Source organism: Cervus elaphus, chromosome 28 (genome assembly GCF_910594005.1).
Source record: "Cervus elaphus chromosome 28, mCerEla1.1, whole genome shotgun sequence".
NCBI lineage: Eukaryota > Metazoa > Chordata > Mammalia > Artiodactyla > Cervidae > Cervus > Cervus elaphus.
This window is the reverse complement of record NC_057842.1, coordinates 14,077,232-14,101,880: the sequence shown is the minus strand read 5'-3', so window position 1 is coordinate 14,101,880 and position 24,649 is coordinate 14,077,232. Positions and strand designations below refer to the sequence as shown.

Genomic DNA, 24,649 nt, shown 5'->3' with positions numbered 1-24,649 from the left:
CAACTAAACAACAATAACAACAACGGGGACAAGCACAATACCTTAAGAGGCACCTTAACAAATCTAATCAATTAAGTTGCTTAGTGAATGCTCCCCCCTCAATGTACCCTGACATTTCCTTACTGATATGCTTACCTATATTTATAACTTCTCTACTTAGGCCTTTCTGGGCACAGTCTCTAAGAGAACACTCTTACAGAGAAAACCATCACCAAAGCATCTAGTACAAAAAATTGAATAGAGAGAGAAAGAGGGAACATGAAAGTGGGTCCAGGAATGCTCTTAAGTCATTTTTTTTCTAGAGTGAATGTGGAAAATTATGATTAGATGACTCATCATATCATGGACTAAATAGGGATAATTCTGAGAGTTCTTTTCATAAGAATAAATAATGCAATCATGCAAATAATTTTTAAAAATGGATATACTTCTACTGAATTGCTTTTATTTATCTAACCCTAGTGGAAGAAAATACAAACAAAATTTGGCATTTAAGAACAGAGTCTATGAGAGCAGTTTTTTATGATGTCAAGGGTCAATTATTCCACAGATAATACCTCAGGATGAGACCAATTCAAAACTCAATTGATGCTATCCCATTCCACCCAACCCTTACATTTTATGAATTGTTTTCTACAAAAACATACTTACTTTATCAGCATATCATTTAGCATAATTATATAAATAAACACCAATGAAAATGTATGATGAGCCAGTTTAAAAAGTCGTGACTTTGTAAACACTGCCCCTCATTAATTATTATCTTGATTGAAAAAAGAGGTTTTATTCTTCTTATATATGACATTTAAAGGGTAGATATGTTTAGCTTTTACATTTAAATAAAATAGCTAAGAAAATGGTCATGTTCTGTTTTCTGAATATTGCTTACATTTATTACAAAATACTCAACTTATAATGCATGACACTTCTTTTGTATGAAAAAAAAAAGATTAAATAGAAAGGTAGCAAGGTAGTTCATTTTTAGTTGCTTTATTTGACAGTCACTCACTCTTACCAAAAAAGAAATACTGATGAAAGTTTATGGAAAACCCTAAAGGAATTGAACTTAGAGGACTCAGTTCAGTAGATTTAGTAAAAGCAAACTGTTAATTTACCAAAGGAGTTATCTAAATTCAATACTCTGCCATCAAACAGAGGATAAAACAAAGACAAAAACAATTTAGACAGGTTGCGGGGAAATCCTCAGTACCCCTATGTATTCAGACTTTGGAGAGGCCTTTTTATGAAGTAAAAACTGCCATTTTATCTCTGAAAGTGTGCACTTTAAAATAATACAAATAAATATTATAAAAATAATAAAAATAATATAAAATAATCTCTTATTATAAACTATTATGGGTCAATTGCAAAGTGACTATATATGACAAGCCATTTTCTTTTTAAGCAAGTATGCAATCTCCCAAGTTACTAGAGCTGATTTAGACTAACAGTAAAATTTTAAAATAAAACATTGCCGGGCTGTAAAAAAATAGGATCATGAATATTTTTCATTGGACTCAATAAAGAAATATTTATATCTTAGCTAATCTTAGGTCTTCATATCATGTATAGTAGTATTTTAGTCACATTATTCATCAATTTAACAACCTATGTAGACTTCATTATCATTGCATTTATCAAGATGGAGATTGATTTTAGAAAGGTTTTATTCATCCTGTTACTCTTTGCTTTCCTCTCATACCATCCATCAGTCTCCTCTTCTTGCTACACACACATTTGCAAATTGTAATTTCTCCATTAAAAATAAAAGATGCCAGAGGAATAGAGAAAGAAACAGCAAGCACTTTGCTTAATACTCAACTATTTAACACAAAGACAAAATCTGGTTTCAGTTTCCTTGGACTAGAAAGCAATTCATTGAACAATCTCAATCGGTTACGAAGGAGTTTAATGAAATTATGACCAGGTACTTAAACATAAATGGTAGGTTTTAGATATATACACTCTAATCAAAGTGAATAAAATAATTGAAAGCTATTGTATGTTATAGGTCTTTTAATTCTGTTATTAGCCTGAGAACCACAAAATCCACCTGAATTCTTGTTACAGAGTCAGTAATCATAACAAGCATATATAGGACAATCAACCTGGCCAGCTCTACTGGAGCGGCTAAAGTTTTATCACCAGTTCTGCATGACACCAGCATTATTTATGCACTTAACTTTTATTCTTTAAAGGATTTAAGAATTATCTACACTTCAAATTCAGACTCATCCAAAGTAATAATATTCATGCAACCAAAACTGTGATATTATAATTACATTTTTTCTAATGTGATACACTACTGCTGTCCTCCACTTTTCAAAAGTTCACTTCTTTCCACTTTACTTTCATGAAAGACCTGTACTTGTACCTGTTTTGACTAAATGAAGGAAATCCAAAAAGGCTTTTCACTTGTACAAAAAAAAAGGTGAGATGTGAAAACATCATTCTGTGTTTGGTTTAGAGTGAACTGTTATAGAGGCAGTGCTCAGTCAGAGCAGAGATAGTGGGACCCCCAAGCTCCTTTCCCAGACCCACCAGCATCTCAGCGTCTGGTCACCATACTCTGACCTGTGTCTCTGGGCATCTGTGCTTTATCTGATTTATTTTGTGCATCTGTTAGCAAGATGTGTCCAGAGGTAACTGGTTCTTCCTTTTATATGCCATTTGGACTTGCAAAAGTTTTCATAGAAACACTCTACTTCCAGATAGCATGGGAAACCTGTATTGCATTAAAATAACAACCCCTAAAATGATCTCACATACCACCCATGTTACAAGGAAACACAGTGAAATAATTAAACCAAATAATTTTCAATCTAATTTCTTTTTCATAGAAAAAAATACTGATAACATACACTAGCAACAAACTTAAAAATACAAATTAATGTTCAACTTAATGTCACACTGACTACCTATGCACTATATGTAATCTAAAATTTAAAACAGTTGAACAGGGTCAGCTGAGTTGATATATTGAACCTGAAATGCTCATTGACTCAGTCTCATAGTGGGAAATAATGACTTTGGGGGAATTGTAATTTATACCAAATGGAAGTGTGTATACAAAGTATGTATATATACAAAGGACAGGCTGATTGAAGGTTTCACTCATCTCCTATCTTACCGAGTATAGCCTCTGTGGTTTCCAAGGTTGATAAAAATTAAAGGTGACCTTTTACTCCCTGAGGGAGTGATTTCAATGAATGCGGGAAAAGAAAAGAGCAAAACTGTGGTTCAATATGACAACTCTACTACTTGTGTTCTAGAGAAATATCATTTTATTCTGAGTTCTTGATCTTAATTTGATCCTTCCTCTCTACTAAATTAATGCATTCCATTTCTTCTACCAGAAAGTTTCAAATCATCTGTCTATGCATCTAAAGAGTGTTGAGAAAGGCAGAGCTCATTAGGCATGATTGTTCCTAAAGGCAAACAGATCATCCTCAGAACTCGGGGAGCTAAGAGAACAAATGAGTTTCATAATGATTTAATTATATTAAAATATCACTATTTCCATGACTATTATCCAGGCTTTGCCTATTAATATAAAACTCTGTAATGCTCCTAGATATTCATTTTATTTTTCCATGAGAACTGGGAATGAGCTCTTCCTAGCACTTAATTTCTTTTTGAAAGTGAAACATTCTCTTAATAAAATTCATGACATTGTAATAACAAGTGATAGAAAAGAAATCATGGATTCTAACCACTTTGTCCTCCTTTGGGAAAGCATCCAAGGAAGCGGAGTGAAGGGAGAGAGAAAAGAAGAGAAAAATGAAAATAAGGCACATATTAATAACCAGATTTTAAGAAAACAATCATATGCAACTTTAAAGTATAAAAATACAGGTACTTTGAAAAGTAAATGTTTATTCTTACCAAAAAATAGTCACTATTCAAACTTTCATTCCAAATGCACATATAATCATCTTGCTATATTGTAGGTACAAAAGTTGGACACTACAATTTCAGAAATTTTTAGAACTTGGATTATTAAATCTATATTTAAGACATTCTTTAGAAAGAAAAAAAATGCTACCATATTTGGTTTACCTATTATTGAGAAGATTATACTAAAATGCATAAAATTTAAGTGAATAATTGTATCAAATTGTCCTTAAAATATTTATAGTTATGAATTGGAAAAATGTAAGAAAGGGAAGTGTCTGTAATAAATAAAAAGAGAAAGGAACTCTACTATTTTAGCCATAAATTATCCCACAAGGTTGATTTATTTGTAATATGCATTTCAGCATTTACAATGTCACAGGAAAAACCAACTTTACACAATTTTTGTCTTTTGCCCAAGATTAAAAATTGTAAGTTGTGTTTTCTTTTATTTATTTTTTTAGTTTTAACTTTTCCCAAGATTGAATGGGTATAGTAAAGATAGATGAACTTCACTAGGCCTGGGTGTCTGTTTGAAAGCATAAGTGCCCCTTAGTTCAATCTCCTTTAAACACATCTCCTGTTTAAAACATGAGTTTGACTCTATGTTACTGGCTTGCTTCAAACCTATAATGTGAATTTAAAAGCATCCCACACTATGCACACGCAGCCAGAATTAACACTTAACCCCTTTGCACTGTATTGCTCAGGGCCAACACTTTTCAGAGTGAGTTGTTAAGTATTTTGAATATCATCACAGGTTTTATTTGTGAGATTTTATTCCAAAATAGTGTTTTCAAGAACTAAAGAAGGGAAATTAAACAAATAGACCCGGTGCACTTTTTTATGTGCCAAACAAGATCTCAATCCACAGTTGCTCTAGAAAGTCTATAAGGTAGCACATGAAGATTAACTAAAACACGTAAGTTTCAGAAGGAAAAAAAATTATTATGTGGTCAAAAAAATGGAACCTAAAGAAAAATTAAATGTGCATAGATTAGAACTGTTTTAATTCTCATAACAACCATATATAGTAATTATTACCATACAATTTCATACATAAAGAAGCTGTTTTTCAGAGAAGTTAAAGATACAAAGATAATAGTAGGCTCATCTTAAGTATAATAATGCGTCTATTTTACTGAATGTCTTAATTCCCCTGAGAGAGATTTTAGAATAATACCCTACTTACAGCTCAAATACACTACTAAAAAACAATGTTGAGTGGTAACTTCAGTTTAATTCTAACTGTGATTTTTCCAAATTAGGGAGACAAAAGTGCAAGACTCCATGAAAAAACAAACAAACAATATTTTGACACACTCTTTAAATATCCAAATAATTTTCATGAGATAAACTTAGTACTAAATTTCTTAGACATGATAGTAAATGAAGGGATTCTCACAGAGGCTAATTATCACTTCATAAATGATTATATTGGATTAAATTAATGCCACACAAACTCTACAGATTTTATCTTCATTCAATCTGAAACATGTTGCAGAAACTAAAGGTAGGTTGTTGGGTTTCATTGCTTTGTACAAGAAGAACTGACCACAACAGCTTTCAAGAATTTCTTAATTCCTGACGCTAAATATAAATCTCCGACCTTCTTCAGAAAACAAATGTGCTCCCACAAGTAACCTGTTGGTTCTGAGTGGCAATTGTTTGTGAGGTGCATGCATACAAAGAGCATCTTTTATGAATTCTTTGCATCACTCGTCCCCTGCGCCGAGCAGGCGCGGGTGGGGCGCACCCGCCTGCGCTCAGGGATGCTGGAGGCTCGCGGCCACCGTACTCACGTTGTTGGACCGCAGAGACACGCGGCCCCCGCAGCGCGCGCAGAATTTGGTGCGGCAGTAGGAACACAGGTGGCCACAGCCGTCCGCGAATTTGGTCTTGTGGCAAATCCCGCAGGTCGGGGCATCATCCTTGTGCTCTCCCTGATAACGTCGCGCTTCCTCCCCAATTTTCCTCACTTGTTCTTTATAGCTTTCAAACTGTTGATGCAATCTCCTGGACAGAAGAGAAAATGGCCACACTCAGTAGACGAATGAGCTGGAAAAACAACCACCACCACTTTTTCCTAACAGAGGAGGCATCTAGTTACTTGAACTAAAGCAAAACATATAAAGCCACTTTCCTCAAAAATGGGCTTCCCTTGTGGCTCAGCTGGTAAAGAACCCGCCTGCAATGCGTGAGACCTGGGTTCGATCCCTGGGTTGGGAAGATCCCCTGGAGAAGGGAATGGCTACCCACTCCGGTATTCTGGCCTGGAGAATTCCACGGACTGTATACTCCATGGGGTCGCAAAGAGTTGGACACAACTGAGCGTCTTTCAATTTCCACTTCCCCTCTAACCTATCAGAGGTAAGAAAAGTATTAGCTTGTATTTATTCCCTCAAGTGTTGCCTAGTCTTAATAGCACTGAACCATATGTAAGTTGACTCTAAATAATCACTATTTTCCCCAACAGTGGAATTCTTGTATCCACTCTTTGCGTCTGCTTTGACAGGCAGTTTTCAAAGTATTTTACTGGGACTCAACACTTAACAACAACAAGTATGTGTGTATACAACTGAGGCAAAATTATACAATGTTCTTAGACCAACTCTACAGAATTTGCTTTGGTATTTTGTCTTACTCTGTTTGAAGTCTAATAGTGATTTGTGTTGTTGTTGTTGGTTAGTTGCTAAGTTGTGTCTGACTCTTTTGTAACCCATGGACTGTGGCCCACCAGATCCTCTGTCCTTGAGATTTCCCAGGCAATAATACTGAAGTGGGTTGCCTTTTCCTTCTCTAGGGGCTTTTCACCACCCAGGGATCAAACCCGCGTCTCCTGCATTCTTTACCACTGAGTCACCTGGGTATCCCAAATACTGATTACTATTTGTAAGAAGTTTGTCACAGTAAATTGAGTTCATGAAGTGTAATGCATGCTTGGGAGTTGACTATTTTAAACTACATGGCTAGGCAAGCTGTCTTTACTTCCATTCCTGGAGACTTGTTTGGCATCAAACATTTCACACAGTACACAGAATATAACATTTATCTTCAGAGATATATATATATATATAAAATACATATACAATTATATTAATATAATATATATGTTTAATATATATATATAATATTTATATATATATATACATGTATGCTGCTGTTGCTGCTGCTAAGTCACATCAGTCGTGTCTGACTATATATATATATAAAATAGTTGAGCTTGCTTAGATCTGCTGCATCAGCTTACAAGTTCTAAACCATACCTTGAAAATATTCAGATTTTTACATGCCCCAGTTTTACTGGCTCTCTCCAATCTTTTATGTACGAGGATCCCTATTCCTCTTTATTGATAAGTACTGAAAGTGGTACAACTAAATTTGTTGAGGCAAAGTATTTCCCCCAGATGAAGAACGTTCACACTTAATGTGATCGAGGCCGCATAGCCTTCCCATCAGTCCAAACTCCTCTCTCTCAGACTGCTACAAACAGAAGCGGAACACAGTGACATCCTGTAAATCCCCAGAGGAAGGATGCTTTGTTTAGTAAATGATAGCTGAGAGCATTTCCCAGGCCTAAAAGTCATTGTCTCTTACACCAGAAGAGAAACTCATGGGGAATGTCTAAGTGGATACATCTGTGTATATAAGCTTCTTTCTGGATATGAGTTCTCCATGATCAGAGAAAACACATGCCATTGTTAATTAATGCAGTTTGTGTGATGCTCCACTTCTACGATAACTGGGGCGGGGCGGGGGGTGGGGGGCGGTGGTCTGGGACTCCCGGGAAACTGATTCAAATAAGTTAAGTCTCAGCACTATATTGGTTGAAATACTGGATTTTATTATATTTTCCTTTTAACATCAACAACTTTTAAGCAAAACTTTAATGATTAAAATTTCTGAAATCCCTTTCCTGCTTTGCCAATTGACACTTTTTCTACTTATTTTCCATAATTAAAGTAACCATAGTTGCACTAGCACATAAAGTAGTTTAGAATCTGAAACATTCCTAGTTTAGAAGCCAGCAAATTTCAGCTCAGGGAAGGACATTATGATACTTGGTTTAATGAATATAAGAATATCTGATCAATATATTGAAGAGCAATTTGACCATTCTACAATGCTAATCAGACAAAGAGTGCATGCATAAATATTTATTGTGAGAACCACCAAATCATAAATATATATAATGCAAAGGAGAAAGCTAGGCTAGGAAAAAGCTCCTCTATGAATGTATGATACAGAATATGATTTAGTTTGGGTGTTGGCAAATTTTATGGTCTAAGTCCAGTTTATAAATATTTTAAGATTTTGTGAGCCAGGAAATTTCTGTTGAAAGTACTCAGCTCTACCGTTGTAGCAGGAGAGTGGCACACACAATACGTAAATAGTAAGCATGGCTGTGTTTCAGTTAAACTTTTTTAAAAAATGGTAACCCAGACTTAGCCAGTGCACCAGGTTGTCAACTTCTGACTTAGTGTCTGATTTGTACTAAGGCATAACAGTTTGAAAATCAGATGTTCTGACTTTTAAAATTTCTAACACAGACCCAAAATTGGTTAAGATGCCGGATTAAAAGGATGTGTGCTCATCTCCTCCTGAGAGAGCACCAAAATCGCAACTAGCTTTGAACACCCATCAGCGGGAGAATGCTGCAACCCACCAAAAATGATACCCCACATCCAAAGACAAAGAAGAAGCTGTGACAAGATGGTAGGAAGGGCACAATCATGATAAAACCCCATCTCATACCTGCCAGGTGGGTGACCCATAAACTGGATAATAGTAATATCAACAGTTCTCTCACTGTTGTGCAGGTTCTAAGCCCTGCATCAGGCTTCCCAGCATGGGGATCCAGCACAGGGACTGGGAATCCCCCAGAAATCTGACTTTGAAAGCCAGAGGGATTTCACTTCCATGGGACTGGGGGAAACAGAGACTTCACTCTTGGAGGGCACAAACAAAATATTGCATGGACCAGGACCCAAGGGAAAGGAGCAGTGACCCCACAGGAGACTGAACCAGATCTTGGCAGTGTTGGATGGTCTCCTGCAGAGACGTGGGCCCACAGGGACTTGCCACAGGGACAGGGCATTGGTAGCAGCAGTGCTGGGAGGAGCCCCTTGGCAGGAGCCCCTTGGAAGCCAACACTGATCCATGTAGAGCCTGTAGATTCCAGGGATGGGTTGCCTCAGGCCAAAAGCTATCAGGAAGGGGGCAAAGCCCCACCCATCAGAAGACAATCAGATTAAAGTTTTACTGATCCCTGCCCACCAGTTTTTCCCACTGCCAGTCCATCCCATCAGGAAGCTTACACGAGCCTCCTAGCCTCATCCACCAGAGGGCAGACAGAAGATACAAGAAGAACTACAATTGCGCAGCTGCCAGAAAGAAAACCACATCACAGAAAGTTAATCAAAAGGAAAAGGCAGAAGATTATGTCCCAGGTGAAGGGACAAGATAAAACCCCAGGTACATAACTAAAGGAAGTGGAGATAGGAAATCTTGCAGAAAAATAATTCAGAATAATGATAATGAAGATGATCCAGATCTCGGAAAATGAATGGAGAAGATGCAAGAAATGATTTCCAAAGACCTAGAAGAACTAAAGAACAAACAGAGATGAAGAACACACTAGGAGGAATCAATAGCAGGATACCTGGGGCAGAAGAACAGATAAGTGACCTGGAAGGCAGAGTGGTGGAAAATCACTGCTGCAAAACAGAATATATAAGAAAGAATGAAAAAAAAAGAAAAAAGAAAACAGCCTAAGAGACCTCTGGGACAACACCGAATCCACCAACATTCAAATTAGAGGGGTCCCAGAAGGAGAAGAGAGAAAGAAAGGACCTGAGAAAATATTTGAAGAGATAATAGCTGAAAACTTCCCTAATGTGGAAAAGGAAATAGTCAACAAATTCCAGGAAGAGCAGAGAGTCCCAGGCTGGATAAACCCAAGGAGGAACACACAAGGGCACACAGTAATCAAACTGACAAAAATTAAAGATAAATATGATAAATATTAAAAACAACAGGGGAAAAATGACAAGCAACATACAAGGGAACTTCCATAAGGTTATCAGCTATTTCCTCAAAAGAAACTCTACAAGCCAAAACAGAATGGCATGATATGCTTAACATGATGAAAGGGAAGAACTTACAACCAAAAATACTCTACCCAGCAAGGCTCTCATTCAGATTTGATGGAGAAATCAAAAACTTTACAGACAAAGGTTAGAATTCAATATCATCAAACCAGCTTTACAAGCAAATGCTAAAGGAACTTTTCTAGGCAGGAAACACAAGAGAAAGAAAAGACCTACAATTAATAAACAAAAAAACAGGTAAGAAAATGGTAGTAGAATCATACATATCAGTAATTACCATAAGTATGAAAAATGAAAGTGAAAGTGTTAGTCACTCAGTTGTATCCAACTCTTTTTAATCCCTTGGACTGTAGCCCAACCAGGCTCCTCTGTCCATAGAGTTCTCCAGGCAAAAATACTGGAATGGGTTGCCATTTCATTCTCCAGGGATCGATCCTGGGTCAAGCAGACTCTTTATTGATTGAGCCACCAGGGAAGTTTAAGTATAAATGGATAAAATGCACCAGCCAAAGACATAGACTGGCTGGGTGGATGAAAGCATGTGCAAGTATACACTTCCACTTACCACATCACTCCACCACCCAAATTATATGCAATTATTTTCTATTGTTAGGTTAATTATGTTTACATTATGGCTTGCAATTGTAAATATCTTTTTGTTGGGGGGGTGGTCTAGCTATTGACTGTGAAAACTGATAAACATCTTTTACTATTGTGATTATGTAACTATTACTCATTTTATTAGCATTGTATCATGATTGGTCAACAGAAAATAATAGAATTCAATATAAGTAAAATTATCATTTAATAGAAAAATGTAATCACTTTTTAAAACACAGATACACATTAGAAATATCTAGGAATTTTTTGAAAAATACAAATGTCAAGGTTTGGTTTTGTTTTTCCCTAAAGTTTCAGATGTGATTCTAATGAGCAGCCATCTTTAAAAACAACTGCATTATATGATGATGTTTTACTTCAATTTAGTGTAACTTTTCCTATTTCATATTCTGTGCTCCCATTTCATTTTAGTTTATGTTCCCTAATTTGTCCATCCTTTTTGTTGTTCTTTCACAAGAAGAACAAGTATATTAAGTATAGTAGGAAAACTTGTGTGTGTATAGTATTTATAATATATATATATACTTTAGAAAACATAAACTATTGCTTAGCTAAAAAATTTATGACAGTTTTATATGTTGACTAAATATGAATAGAATGCTAGATTTCTAATTTACACTCACTCAAAACACTGATATAGTTCCATTTATTCTGGCATCTAGTATTATTGCTAAAACTTTAGAAAGCTTATTATTTCAGTGATTCAAAAAATAATTTGAATGAGGCTTGAAACTTCTAATCAAATTCCAAGAAATAAATACTATGTTGTAAAAAACAGGAAATTAGCATGTGATATACTATTGTTAAATATAGTTTTTTTTCAAATTTCACACAACTTTATGCTAGTGTCCATTATTTGTTTTCATACTTTATTCAAGATTTCACATTTTATTTAGCTTCATTGAGCAGCTTCAGCTGCATATAACAAATGCTAATGAATTCTTTTTTCAGTTTTATTATGTTATATATATTTTCTAATTTTCTTTGTTATGGCTTCTGAGATACACCCATTATTTAATATTGGACGTTTCCTTTTAAAGTACCTTTGGTATGAATTTCTTGTTTAAATGCTTTCTTCTCTGCGATCACCCTCTGCATTTTCTCAGCTTTCTAACTGTATTGAGGCTCTGATGGCCAAGTCAGAGATCTCTGGTGGTAAATACCACATCATACTTGTCTTCAAATATCTTTTGATGTTGATATATTGATTTCTAGCATAATTCCACAGTGATAAGAGAACAGACTCTATGATTTCAATACCTTTAGACTATGAAATTTTTGCATCTTGTTTTATGTCCCCATATATATTCTAGTATCTCTTTTTCAATAGTCTATGGGGACTTGAATAGAATCTGTATTCTGCTATTGTATGAAAATTGTATACATTTAATCATGTTGAATTGGTTCATGGTGCTTTTCAGGTCCAATATACCCTACATTTTTGTATATTCATTCTATTAATTTTTGAAAGTTTGATATTGAAACTCCAACTGAAAATCTTACTTAAAAATAATTGTAATTCATAGTGGAACTATATGAAACTTTGTTCTGTATTTTCCAAGTCTCCTGTAAATTATGAAAGTATGTGTTATCATACTTTAATAATTTAAAAAAATTAAAAAATAATTTAAAATATAAGTAAATTAAAAATAATTCAAACACAAAGACCTTTTATCTGTACTATTGGGTCCAATAAAAAATGTATCTGTTTCAAGGAAGCTTTGTGAAATATATTTGTGCAGAGCACTGACCACTGAAATGAAAACTCCTCTACTGCAATTTCATAGCATTTCCTTTGGTCCCTCAAAAACTACTTCATACTATTTCTACCATATATTACTAGTCTTTCTGGACATGATACATGTCTCCTACCAAATGGTAAATGGTTTAGAAATGCACAGTTCAGTCAAATAGTAAAAGCATACATCTTATGAATGGAAATGTCACATATACTTATAGGTGTGTATATATATATATTATAATATTTATGTATAATTATATGATAATATATATATTTCATTTTGAGAAAAAAGCAAAACTCACAATTAATAAAGAAGTTTATACTGAAGACTAAATATCCATCAAATACTTACTACCACAAAATGCTATAAATGCTGGATAAAATATTTAAAAGGATAACTTTATGTTTGAATTTATATTTGAGCTTAGGAGATACAATGGAGATCCTCAAATGAGAAACCTGAAATAGGAGCAGTAATTCTGATACAATATAGTTCTGAAACCAATGGCTTCCCTGGAAACAAAGACAGAGGCTCTGTGACCAAGAACTTCAGTTTTAACTTTTGTACATGTAACTGAAAATAGCATAGATGGGTTATTAAGAAGCAAAGACATCACTTTGCTGACAAAGGTCCATATAGTCAAAGCTGTAGCCTTTCCAGTGGTCACAAACAGAAGTGAGAGTTGGACCATAAAGAAGGCTGAGCACTGACAACTTGATGCCTTCGAATTGTGATGCTGGATAAGACTCCTGAGAGTCTCTTGGACAGCAAGGAGATCAAACCAGTTAATCCTAAGGAAATCAACCTTGAATACTCATTGGAAGGACTGATGCTGAAGCTGAAGCTCCAATATTTTGGTCACCTGATGTGAAGAGCCAGGTCATTGGAAAAGACCCTGATGCTGGAAAAGACAGAAAGCAAAAGAAGAAGAGGGTGGCAAAGAATAAGATGGTTTGATAGCATCACTGATTCAATGGCCATGATATTGGGCAAACTCTGGGAGATAGTGAGGGACAGGGAGGACTGTTGTTCTGCAGTCCATGGGGTCTCAAAAAGTCAGACAGGACTTAGTGACTGAACGACAATGACAAAATAAAATTTTAGTTAGGTGGCCACCAAAAATAATTGAAGTAGAATGTATAATATTCAAACTGAGAGAGGGTAAAACAGGGAATGAGAAAAAAGTCAATATAAGGAAGATAAGAATTGAAACAAACAAACATCCAGAATACAGCATGTGATAGTAGAGACAATTCAGCCTATCAAGAATCAAGAGTCACAGTAATTGTAGACTACAGCATTATTAAAAGTTCATAATATTAGATTTTAAAAATTCAGCTAAATGAGTTCTAGATAAGAAATCCTCAAACTATAAAATAAAAGCACAGAATGTTTTAAATAAAAATATGGAAAAATATATATAAGACAAAAAGCATTACTTAAGATAGTGTTCATTTCATGTTGTATGTGTTAATTCTAAACTTCTCTGCACAAACCATATAAAACCAAAAACTGATAAAACAGGACAGAGAAGTCTACCATCACAGTAGAATATTTTCACACACCTCTGTCTATGTAGTTGACAGATCAAAATAAACAGTGACAGGGGAGGTTTGAACAAGTTTATATGTGTATATGTATACCTGTGTCCAGTAAACTAAATTTGTTTCAACATGTTGAGTGCAGTAAATATATACAAGAAATATAAATTTTTTCAAGGAGATATAAAGTTTTTCCAAATCTGGGCCCCAAAAGTAAATGAAAATGTGTTATTTCTTAAGCAGCATAGCAAATGCATGATGTATTCTTTGTTCTTTTTCTTTATGTTCTACATGTGTGTAACATAATACTCCTGTAGGTGTGAAATATTTTATGTTAAAAAGAAGGAAAAATTATTTCTCACGAGGTATCACTGGCTAACAAATGAGTGCTGTTAAAGAATTGAAAAAATGAATGTATTTGAGAGCATTAAAATCTACAAAAGAATTTACCATGTATGGAATATAATTTTCAGAAGAAATGCATATGTTTAACCACATAATGACTTTTTATGAAGTATACAGTATTATTCCTGTTTTATTGATGAGGAAACTAATTTTGCTTTTATTTTCTGCCTGAATATATCTTTCTAAATCTGCATGCTTTAGTAAAAGAATTAAAATAGAACATTCTCTAACACCATATAAAAAAATAAACTCAAAATGGTTTAGTGATTTAAGACCAGATACTATAAAAATCAGAGGAAAACCTAGGTAGACACTCTTTGATATAAATCAAAGCAGTATTTTTTCTTTGATCCATCTCCCAAAGTAAAGGAAATAAAAGCAAAAAGAAGCAAATGAGATCTAATGAAACTTAAAAGCTTCTGCATGACAAAGGAAACCTTGAATAAAATGAAAAGACAACCTACTGAATGGGAGAAAATATTCCTAAATGATATAACTGTTAAAGGGTTAATATCCAATATATATTAACAGCTCACAGAACTCAACATCAAACAAATAACCAACCCAATTAAAGAATGGGCAGAAGAACTGAATAGACATTTTTCCAAAGCAGACATTCAGGTGACTAACAGGCACATGGAAAGATGCTCAACATGGCTAACCATCAGGGAAATGTAAGTCAAACCACAGTGAGATATCATCTCATATCTGTCAGAATGGCGACTATCAGAAAGGACACAGATAAAAAATACTGGCAAGGATGTGGAGAAAAGGGAACCCTTGTACACTTTTTGTGGGAATGTAAATTGGTACAGCCACTGTGGAAAACAGTATGGAAGTTTCTTAAAAAAATAAATAAATAAAAATAGAGCCACCCATGGTCTGCCAATCCCACTTCTGGGCATATATCTGAAAAAAAAAAAAACCAACTAATTTTAAAAGACAAAACAGTGTGGAGATTTCTTAAAAAACTGGAAATAGAACTGCCATATGACCCAGGAATCCCACTTCTGGGCATACACACTGAGGAAACCAGATCTGAAAGAGACACGTGCACCCCAATGTTCATCGCAGCACTGTTTATAATAGCCAGGACATGGAAGCAACCTAGATGCCCATCAGCAGATGAATGGATAAGGAAGATATAGTACATATACATTATGGAATATTACTCAGCCATTAAAAAGAATTAATTTGAATCAGTTCTAATGAGATGGATGAAACTGGAGTCCATTATACAGAGTGAAGTAAGCCAGAAAGATAAAGACCATTACAGTATACTAACACATATATATGGAATTTAGAAAGATGGTAATGATAACCCTATATGCAAAACAGAAAAAGAGACACAGATGTACAGAACAGACTTTTGGACTCTGTGGGAGAAGGCGAGGGTGGGATGTTTCAAGAGAACAGCATCGAAACATGTATATTATCAAGGGTGAAACAGATCACCAGCCCAAGTTGGATGCATTAGACAAGTACTCGGGCCTGGTGCATTGGGAAGACCCAGAGGGATCGGGTAGAGAGGGAGGTGGGAGGGGGGATCGGGATGGGGAATACATGTAAATCCATGGCTAATTCAAGTCAATGTATGACAAAAACCACTACAATATTGTAAAGTAATTAGCCTCCAACTAATAAAAATAAATGGAAAAAAAAAAAAACCAGAGGAGTGAAAAGAAAAAAAAATAAATAAAAGATACATGCACCCTGATGTTCATAACAGTGCTATTTACAATAGTCAAGACACAAAAGCAACCTACATATCCATCATCAGAGGACTAAAGATGGGGTATATATATATATTTATATAATGGAATATTACTCAGTCATAAAAAGAATGAAAAGTCACCATTTTCAGCAACATGGATGGATCTGGAGGATATTATGCTAAGTGAAATATGTCTCTCAGGAGATTTGTTGGCAGTCCAGAGGTTAAGACTTGACGCTTTCATAGCCAGGGCCCCAGTTCAATCCCTGATCAGGGATCCAAGGTCTTGTAAGCCAAGTGGTGGGACCAAAAATTAAAAATAAAAACTCAGATAAAAACAAGTATTGTATTATTATCACTTATATGTAGAATCTAAGCAATACATCAATCTAGTGAACATGACATAAAAGAATCAGACTCACAGACATAGAGAAAAAGCGAGCATTTACCAGTTTAGGGGGGTGGTATGGGGAAGGGGAGTGGGAGGTACAAACTATTGGGTGTAAGATGGACCACAAGCATGTATTGTACCATGTGGGGAATATAGCCTATATTGTAATATCTGTAAATGGAATGTAAACTTTAAAATTGTATAAAAATAAAAAAATAAAAGTAAATAACATGAATAATGATATACTTCAGATTTTATATCGCGCTTACACAGAACATGAGAATGAATGCGATGCAACTTGCAAAGGAAAGCATTTCTGGCCTCAGCAAACTGTTCACTGGGCGTGAATGTCCACTTTCGATCATTACTAATTGAAAGTGCATGAACAAAGCTGACTATGGAAAAGCAAAAGCTATGCTGCTAGGCTCAGCTGCAGCGTTTCGACAGAGTCTATACGCCTGTTCAATTATGCTCCCACTCATTTCTCAGCTCCTCTATGGTATTTGTTCCCCAAACTGACTTCAAGTGACTGTGTCCTGTAAAATTCAAAATGCTATTTTTTTGACTTGGGAATTCAGCGCTGGCCTCCTAAGCGCTGGCGAGGCTTTGGGGGACCCCACCATCTAAGTCACAGTAGCACCAGGAGACAGCACTGAGTTTCCAAGAGGCCCAGAGGCCACAGCAAAGGGTTGGGTCGGCAAGATGAGGCTTCTTAACTGGGGTCTGAGGGTGAGGTCTCTGGGTTCATACTCTCTCCACGGGATGCCCTAAAGGGGCATTCCCTTCCAGTCTTGCCAAAAGTGAGGAAACTTTCAGCCCAAAGAGCAATTTCTAAGGACAAGAGCCAGCAGGGAACAGAGATCTTCTCCCAGAAGGATGCACCCCCGTGCCTCACCCCACAAGCATCACGCCAGTGCCTACCAGGGCTCACAGCCTCCTGGATGCCACATCTTGGTGGCAAGAATGCATCTGAACCCTCTTCTCACGTGCATTTAAAGTTCCTTCTTGGTTTCAGCAATAGGCCCTGTGTATACAACTGGTTTGTACACCATCACAGAGAGCAGAACCAAAGCAGGAAGTTCCCGCTGTTTCTCAGCACAGAACTCAGGCCACATCTTCACGTCCCTTTCTTCCGGGGCTTCTTCCTCTACTTACAGATAGGACTCCCTTATTGTGCCCTGAAAGAAAAAGCCCAACCCAAGTCCTCATCATCCTCTCCAAGTTGTTTCCTAGAGGACTCCTTGTTTTAATCAGTAGAAATTATAACAGGAAAGCAGGCGGGGAGAGGTTGCAAAGAGTCGGACATGACTGAGCGGCTGAACTGAACCGAGGAGGGGACAGACAGAAGCAGCCTTCACAATTTCGACTTCTTTGAAATCTCCTTATTCCAAATGCTCTAGGAAACTCTCTCTCACAAGCCAACCTCAATGCCCTTCTCTTCCCCCCACCATCACTTACACCACTCACTGTCAAGATGCTGTCCTCATATGCTGCTAGAGTCAGGATACAGGGAGTGAAACTGTAAACAGTCTATTTATTTTTTGTATCTAACGTTTTAATGCTTTAATCCATATCAAATATGTGACAGTATTCCATTATGAATAATACATGGGAATTCATATTTGATTATATGGTATTTCAGTAAAGGCAGGAACATAAATGTAGAATCTTTTGTGAAATTTATTTGTACTTTTCACTTTTAAAATTAACACAGTATTCTTACTGATTAGCAAGACTGACAAAATATGTGATCCCAGATCTCTGATTTAAATTTTCTATGAAGGAAACAGAGCGTATTCTAAAATATGCAATGCTATCAGAAGAAAAGCATTGATAGAAACCTTGGCTTTCTCCCTGGATGTAATTTTTTCATTGATTCACTATGTCATAATCATTGCATTATTTTATTATCTCTGCACTCAATTCAAGAAACTCCAAGATTTCATTTATAAGCAAACTGTTTGGATGAGTAACGACATATATTTGAAGGAAATAATGATGAATGCCTAAAAAACTAAATATTCTTTGTGCATCTAAAATATAAATATCATCCTATAATGCAAAATAAATTATTTAAACAGGAAGTTATTAATAACACCCTTACCAGTTAATGCATATATGCCGATCCCTTACCATAAATAACTCGAGATGCTGATGGTGATGGTGGGATGAAGAGGGACCTTTGTAGTCAGCAAAGTGCCTAATTGACTTCTTTTGTTCCTTCCTCCAACCCCAAAGTCATCAGAAACTAGAAGACCACAATCCCTCCTTCCTTCCTGGCTTTGCCTTGCAAAGTCTAGGCTAGATTTTCCTGGAGTATGAAGGGATGGGAACCAGGGCTTTGAAGTTTCAAAAACCAAGGTTACAGGTCCTGAGGAAAGGTGTGAGCAGTTTGCATGTAGCTCCTGAGATGGAGAACCGTTTTGGAACATATACATGAGGCAGGAAGGCAGAGGTACTGAGAACAGCAAGCATGGTCTTTGCTTCCTTCCAAACCTTGGCACAGAACACATACCACAGGGCATCTGCAAGGACCCAGGCAAGTTGTGGCAGGGCAGATACAGTCAGGAGAGTTCTTCTGAGAATGGGTTCAGTGCCTCCAGAAACCTGGGGGATGTCCAGGAGGGAGCCCCAGTAGTGACTGAAATTAATCATCTGCTAGTCTGCTATGCTGAAGGCTTGCTTCAGAAATTTTTGACAGCAAACTCACACGAATCTCAACTCTGAAGAGCACTCCTTGTGCTTTACTCCAAAGAATGTCCCTTGCACTTAGGAAGTAAGTCATATGTAAACGTAAATTAGCAGTTTATGGCAACATATACCAAGTACAAAGAATGCAAATAACTCGCTCAGTAGAGAGTAATAATTCTGGGTGAGATGATCAGGGAGATCTATTTGGCTTAGCTGGTCAAAATATTTTCTTAGATGATTTAGAACTTGGACTATTCTCTAAAATAATAAAAATCTGGCTCATGGTGGATTTAATAGAATTACTTACACAAAGAAATAGGAAAGCATGCTGAGATAATAATAAAATAATTATGAATGTTCCCAAATACCTCAGAAATGGAGTTTAAATCAAATCACCTTTTAGATTCTTTGTGTATCAGCAAATAAGCATGCAGGTGTGTGTGTGTTCCAGTAAATGACAATCCTAATCACCCTACACAACCGACCATGAAGTCAAAACACAGGTGCAGCTAAGAATGGTTTCCTGACCCCAAAACACAATTATCCACTTTTTCATGAAACTGTCTCTTTGATTCTACTCTGTGACAGAGGGCCAGTAAACTTGCAGTACATTTCGGTGGGGACTGACTTTTTCTTTTAAATGATGCTTGGAAGTAATGGTCCCTGTGTGAGAGTTGATTTGAAAATATTGAAAATAACAAACATCACAGTCTTTTAAGCAAAAAGGTTAGGTAATAGAATTTGGTGCTACAAAATTGTTGAAAGGGGGAAAGAAGTGGTTCTTGGCCTGATCTCCAAGGATGATCCCCAAAACTAAAGCACAAAGCCAGCTACTCAAAGTTCCTCAGGCAGGAAGCTGTGGAATCAGAAAGTCACTGCCCAAAGTGCTTGTGCTGGGTGCCCCAACCCCTCAGCTGAGGTGCTCTGGTCTGGAAGCCACCCCCAGAGCCCCACTGAGCCCCCCAGCCGCAAAGAGTCAGACACAACCGAGCGACTAAGCATAGCGCACAGCCCCCCGAGAAACTCTCATACACATATATGTAGCTGTCTGTCCAGTCCATTTCCTCTAGCAAACAAGTTGCAAGAACGGCAAGTCAAGGTAAAACTCAGACTGAGATACAAGACATATACAATCAGATAAGCACACATCCAACCTTGCTTCTGCAGACATGAGATACACAGCCTAAATCTACCACCTGTAATGAAGACTCACTATTCTTAGTTTGGGTTATTTCACCAACTTTTTAATGAGGCTCTGGCCAAGAGGTTCCCTCACTTTGGCTCACCTTTCACACTCTTTGAGTGATCTCCCTTAAAAAATTGAACCAGTTACATCAGTTAGCAGCTGAACTATCATTTCTAAGAGTCCATTCCCCATCCCGAGATCCAAGGTGATTCTCCCTCCTTCTCACTTATCTCCTATCAATGTCTCCTACAAACCCTTCTCATACACCTTACGCCTGCCCTTGCATCAGGCTTTCTCCCTAGTTTCGATACGCAGTAGAATCTTACAAACAGCAATGCAACAAACATTTACTGAGCTCCAATTGTACAATAGGCATTGCTCGCCTTCCTGGGGGTACAGAGAGAACAATGCAAAACAACAAAAGAAGATAAAGTTTCACTTACTTTATTACTTTATTTAAGGCTTTTTGATAAATATCAGAAAATGGGTCTTTTCTGTTGTACATGGAAATCATTCTCCCTACATTAGAGACTACTATTTTTTTTTTTTTATCTTCAAAGCCTAATGTACACTGTTGGTGGAAATGTAAACTGGTGTAGCCAGTGTGAAAAACAGTATGGAGGTCTCTCAGAAAACTAGAAATAGAACTATCATATGACCTAGCAATCCCAGTCCTGTTTATACATATTGGAAAAATACAAACCCACTAATTTGAAAAGGTACATATACCGCAATGCTCATAACAGCAATATTTACAATAGCCAAAATATGGAGGTAACCTAAATGTCTGTCAACAGATGAATGGGCAAAAACAAGTGATATGTAATATATCACTTTTTATCTGTCTATATTTATTTAATGGAATATATCTATCTATATTTATCTAATGGAATATTAGGTATAAAACATAATGAAATTCTGTCATTTTCAACAAAGTGGATGAACCTAGAGAGTATTATGCTTAGTGAAATGTCAGAGGAAGACAAATACTGTATGATATCACTGATATTTGGAATCTAAGACATAAAAAAATGAATGAATATTAAAAACCAGAAGCAGGCTCACAGATATAGAGAACAAGCTGGTGGCTACCAGTGGGGAGAGAGAAGTGGGGAGGGGCGAGATAGGGACAGGGGATGATGAGGGATGAACGCTAAGTATAAAGTAAATATCCTGCAAGGATATATTGTGCAGCACAGAGAAATACAACCACTATTTTGTAGTAACTTGAAATGGAGTATAATCTATAAAAATACTGAATTACTACACTGTTCCTCTGAGTTATAATATGGGTTTAGTCGCTAAGTCGTGTCCAACCCTTGCAACCTCATGAACCGTGGCCCGCCAGGCTCGTCTGTCCATGAGATTTTCCAGGTAAGAACACTGGAGTGGGTTGCCATTTTCTTCTTCAGGGGATCTTCCTGACCCAAGGATCGAACCCTGGTCTCCTGCACTGCAGGCAGCTTCTTTACTGACTGAGCTACTATAAATAAACATAATATTGTAAATCAACTATACTCCAATTAAAAGAAGGCATATCATGCTGAAATCTGAAAAAAACCTAATGTAATTTGATCATAAAAATAAAACAATTTATTTTAAAAATATAAATTTCTAGGCTCTAGTCACAAAATTAAAAAAGGACTAGGATTTGCTAATATTCTTGATTAAATTAAGTAGTTTTTGTTATTTAGGGGAACAATTAATCTGAGTTAAAATGTGTAAATGTATTTTTGCAATATTTTCAGATTATATAAAACATATATAGTATAACAAGTTGTTTGCAGTTGTTTAGAATATATATATATATACATATATATATACACACATATATATAATATTCTTCAGAAGGAAATGATTGCAATTGCAAATTCATATAATTCAAGTGAGATCACTTCTGCAGCAGTGTATTTTCCTTGCAGCCTTGAACAGTCTTTTGCAACCAGAACCCTTACCAAGTATTATAAACCTTTAACTTCTCAATGATTTGTTAATCTACATTCACTTAGGTTAATTTTTCACTGGTATTTAGGAACACAATATGCTCTTTCTCTACATGACCATGTTAGCTTTCTTTTGACACAAGTTTGAACTATTCTACATTTCATCTTTGTTTTCTTCTTTGGTTGTTCTTTACATTTAAGAAATCCAGTTGTACAAATCTGAACCCCTTGTTTCTTTGCTAGGACTTGGGGTTCACAACTTTGAAGTCATTTGAACCCCATTCTCAGAGTGAGAAAAGATAAAGAAAAGATCCCAAAACTTATTTTAAATGGAAATATTCATGAAAATAGAGACACAGGAGGGACTTTGAAGATCTCTGGAGATAAGCTTCTCATTATATAATAGGAAAATCTAGGCAAGGTCCTGAAACTGGTTTGTGATAATTAGGTCCGGTATTTCCACTACACCTTCCCGTCTTCGGAATCTCATCTGAATATGGCTGAAGGAATGGAAAATTACCAATCTATGAAGGATGTTCCCAGGTGTTCTCAAACATAACACCAAAGTTATCCAAGGGGCTTATTAAAATGCACCTTAACCTCAGGTGTTTCTGAGACAGTAGGTGTGGGGTGCCTCCCAGGAACCTGCCTTTTTAATAGTCAACCCAGGTGATTCTGATTATCTGAGGACTGTAATACAGTAGAGATCCTACATTAGGGTTAAATAAGAAAATGAAGGCATTTTTCATATATCTTTCATATCACTTGTTAAAATAATCTTCATCACATTATTAAATTTCAATTATAAATGCAAAAGTTGAGGTATGGCCTGCGAGAAGTTATGCTGAAAGTTTAATATTGTGTTATCTAATTTAATGTGATGTCCACCATTGTTTAAAGCTTAACAGGTTTATGAATAACACATATGTACACATTAGGATTCATAGATTTTAAAAATAATCATAGTAGAGATTGTAGGAGGGAAGGATGTATAGACAGAGCAGAGAGGACTTTGGGGCAGTCAAACTACCTTGCATATTATAAAGATGGATAGATGCCATCACATACTTGTCCATGCCACAGGGTATACCCCATCAAGGGTGAATCCTAAGGTTAAACTATGGACCCTGGATATTACTGATGCGTCACTGGAAAGTCATCAGTTATAACAAAAGCACCTGGTGGGGAGGGGTACATGTGTCAGGGCAGAGGTCCTCAGGAAATCTCTGCACCTTCCCCTAGGTTTTGTTGTCAACCTAGAATTTCTCTAAAAAAAAAAAAAAAAATCTAAAAATATTAACAGAGGCTAACAGAGTTTTGCCAAGAGAATGCACTGGTCATAGCAAACACCCCCTTCCAAAAATGCAAGAGAAGACTGTACACATGGATATCACCAGATGGTCAGTACCATATCAGATTGATTATATTCTTTCAGCAAAAGATGGAGAAGTTCTATACAGTCAGCAAAAAAAAAAAAAAAAAAAAGACCAGGAGCTAACTGGGGCTCAGATCATGAACTCCTTATTGCCAAATTCAGACTTAGATTGAAGAAAGTAGGGAAAACCACTAGACCATTCAGGTATGACCTAAATCAAATCCCTATGACTATACAGCAGAAGTGACAAATATATTCAAGGGATTATATACAATAGAATGCCTGAAGAACTATGGACAGAGGTTCATGACATTGTACAGGAGGCAGTGATCAAGACCATCCCCAAGAAAAAGAAATGCAAAAAGGTAAAATGGTTATCTGGGGAGGCCTAACAAATAGCTATGAAAAGAAAAGAAGCAAAAGGCAAAAGAGAAAAGGAAAGATAAACCCATTTGAATGCAGAGTTCCAAAGAATAGAAAGGAGAGATAAGAAAGCTTTCCTCAGTGATCAATTCAAAGAAATAGAGGAAAACAACAGAATGGGAAAGACTAGAGATCTCTTCAAGAAAATTAGAGATACCAAGGGAACATTTCATGCAAAGATGGCCTCAATAAAGGACAGAAACGGTATGGATTTAACAGAAGCAGAAGATAGTAAGAAGAGGTGGCAAGAATACATAGAAAAACTATACAAAAAAGATCTTCATGACCCAGATAATCACAATGATGTGATCACCTAGAGCCAGACATCCTGGAATGAGAAGTCAAGTGGGCCTCAGGAAGCATCACTATGAACAAAGCTAGTGGAGGTGATGGAATTCCAGTTGAGTTATTTCAAATCCTAAAAAATGACACTGTGAAAGTGCTGCACTCAATATGCCAGCAAATTTGGAAAACTCAGCAGTGGCCACAGGACTGGAAAAGGTCAGTTTTCATTCCAATCCCAAAGAAAGGCAATATCAAAGAATGCTCAAACTACCGCACAATTGCTCTCATCTTACAAATTAGCACTGTAATGTTCAAAATTCTCCAAGCC

General features: G+C 36.3%; 1 protein-coding gene across 28 annotated transcripts in view; it reads right to left on the bottom strand.

The window, feature by feature from the left end:
- RIMS1 (regulating synaptic membrane exocytosis 1) overlaps nucleotides 1-24,649 on the bottom strand; it is a 578,197-nt gene that overhangs the window by 326,854 nt on the left and 226,694 nt on the right. For all 28 annotated transcript variants that reach the window (XM_043890084.1, XM_043890085.1, XM_043890086.1 and 25 more), the window contains exons 3-4: nucleotides 5,697-5,910; nucleotides 3,714-3,725 (exon numbers count right to left, since the gene is read on the bottom strand). In XM_043890084.1, coding sequence (XP_043746019.1) covers nucleotides 3,714-3,725; nucleotides 5,697-5,910 — 226 coding nt within the window. The remainder of the gene's footprint in view (nucleotides 1-3,713; nucleotides 3,726-5,696; nucleotides 5,911-24,649) is intronic.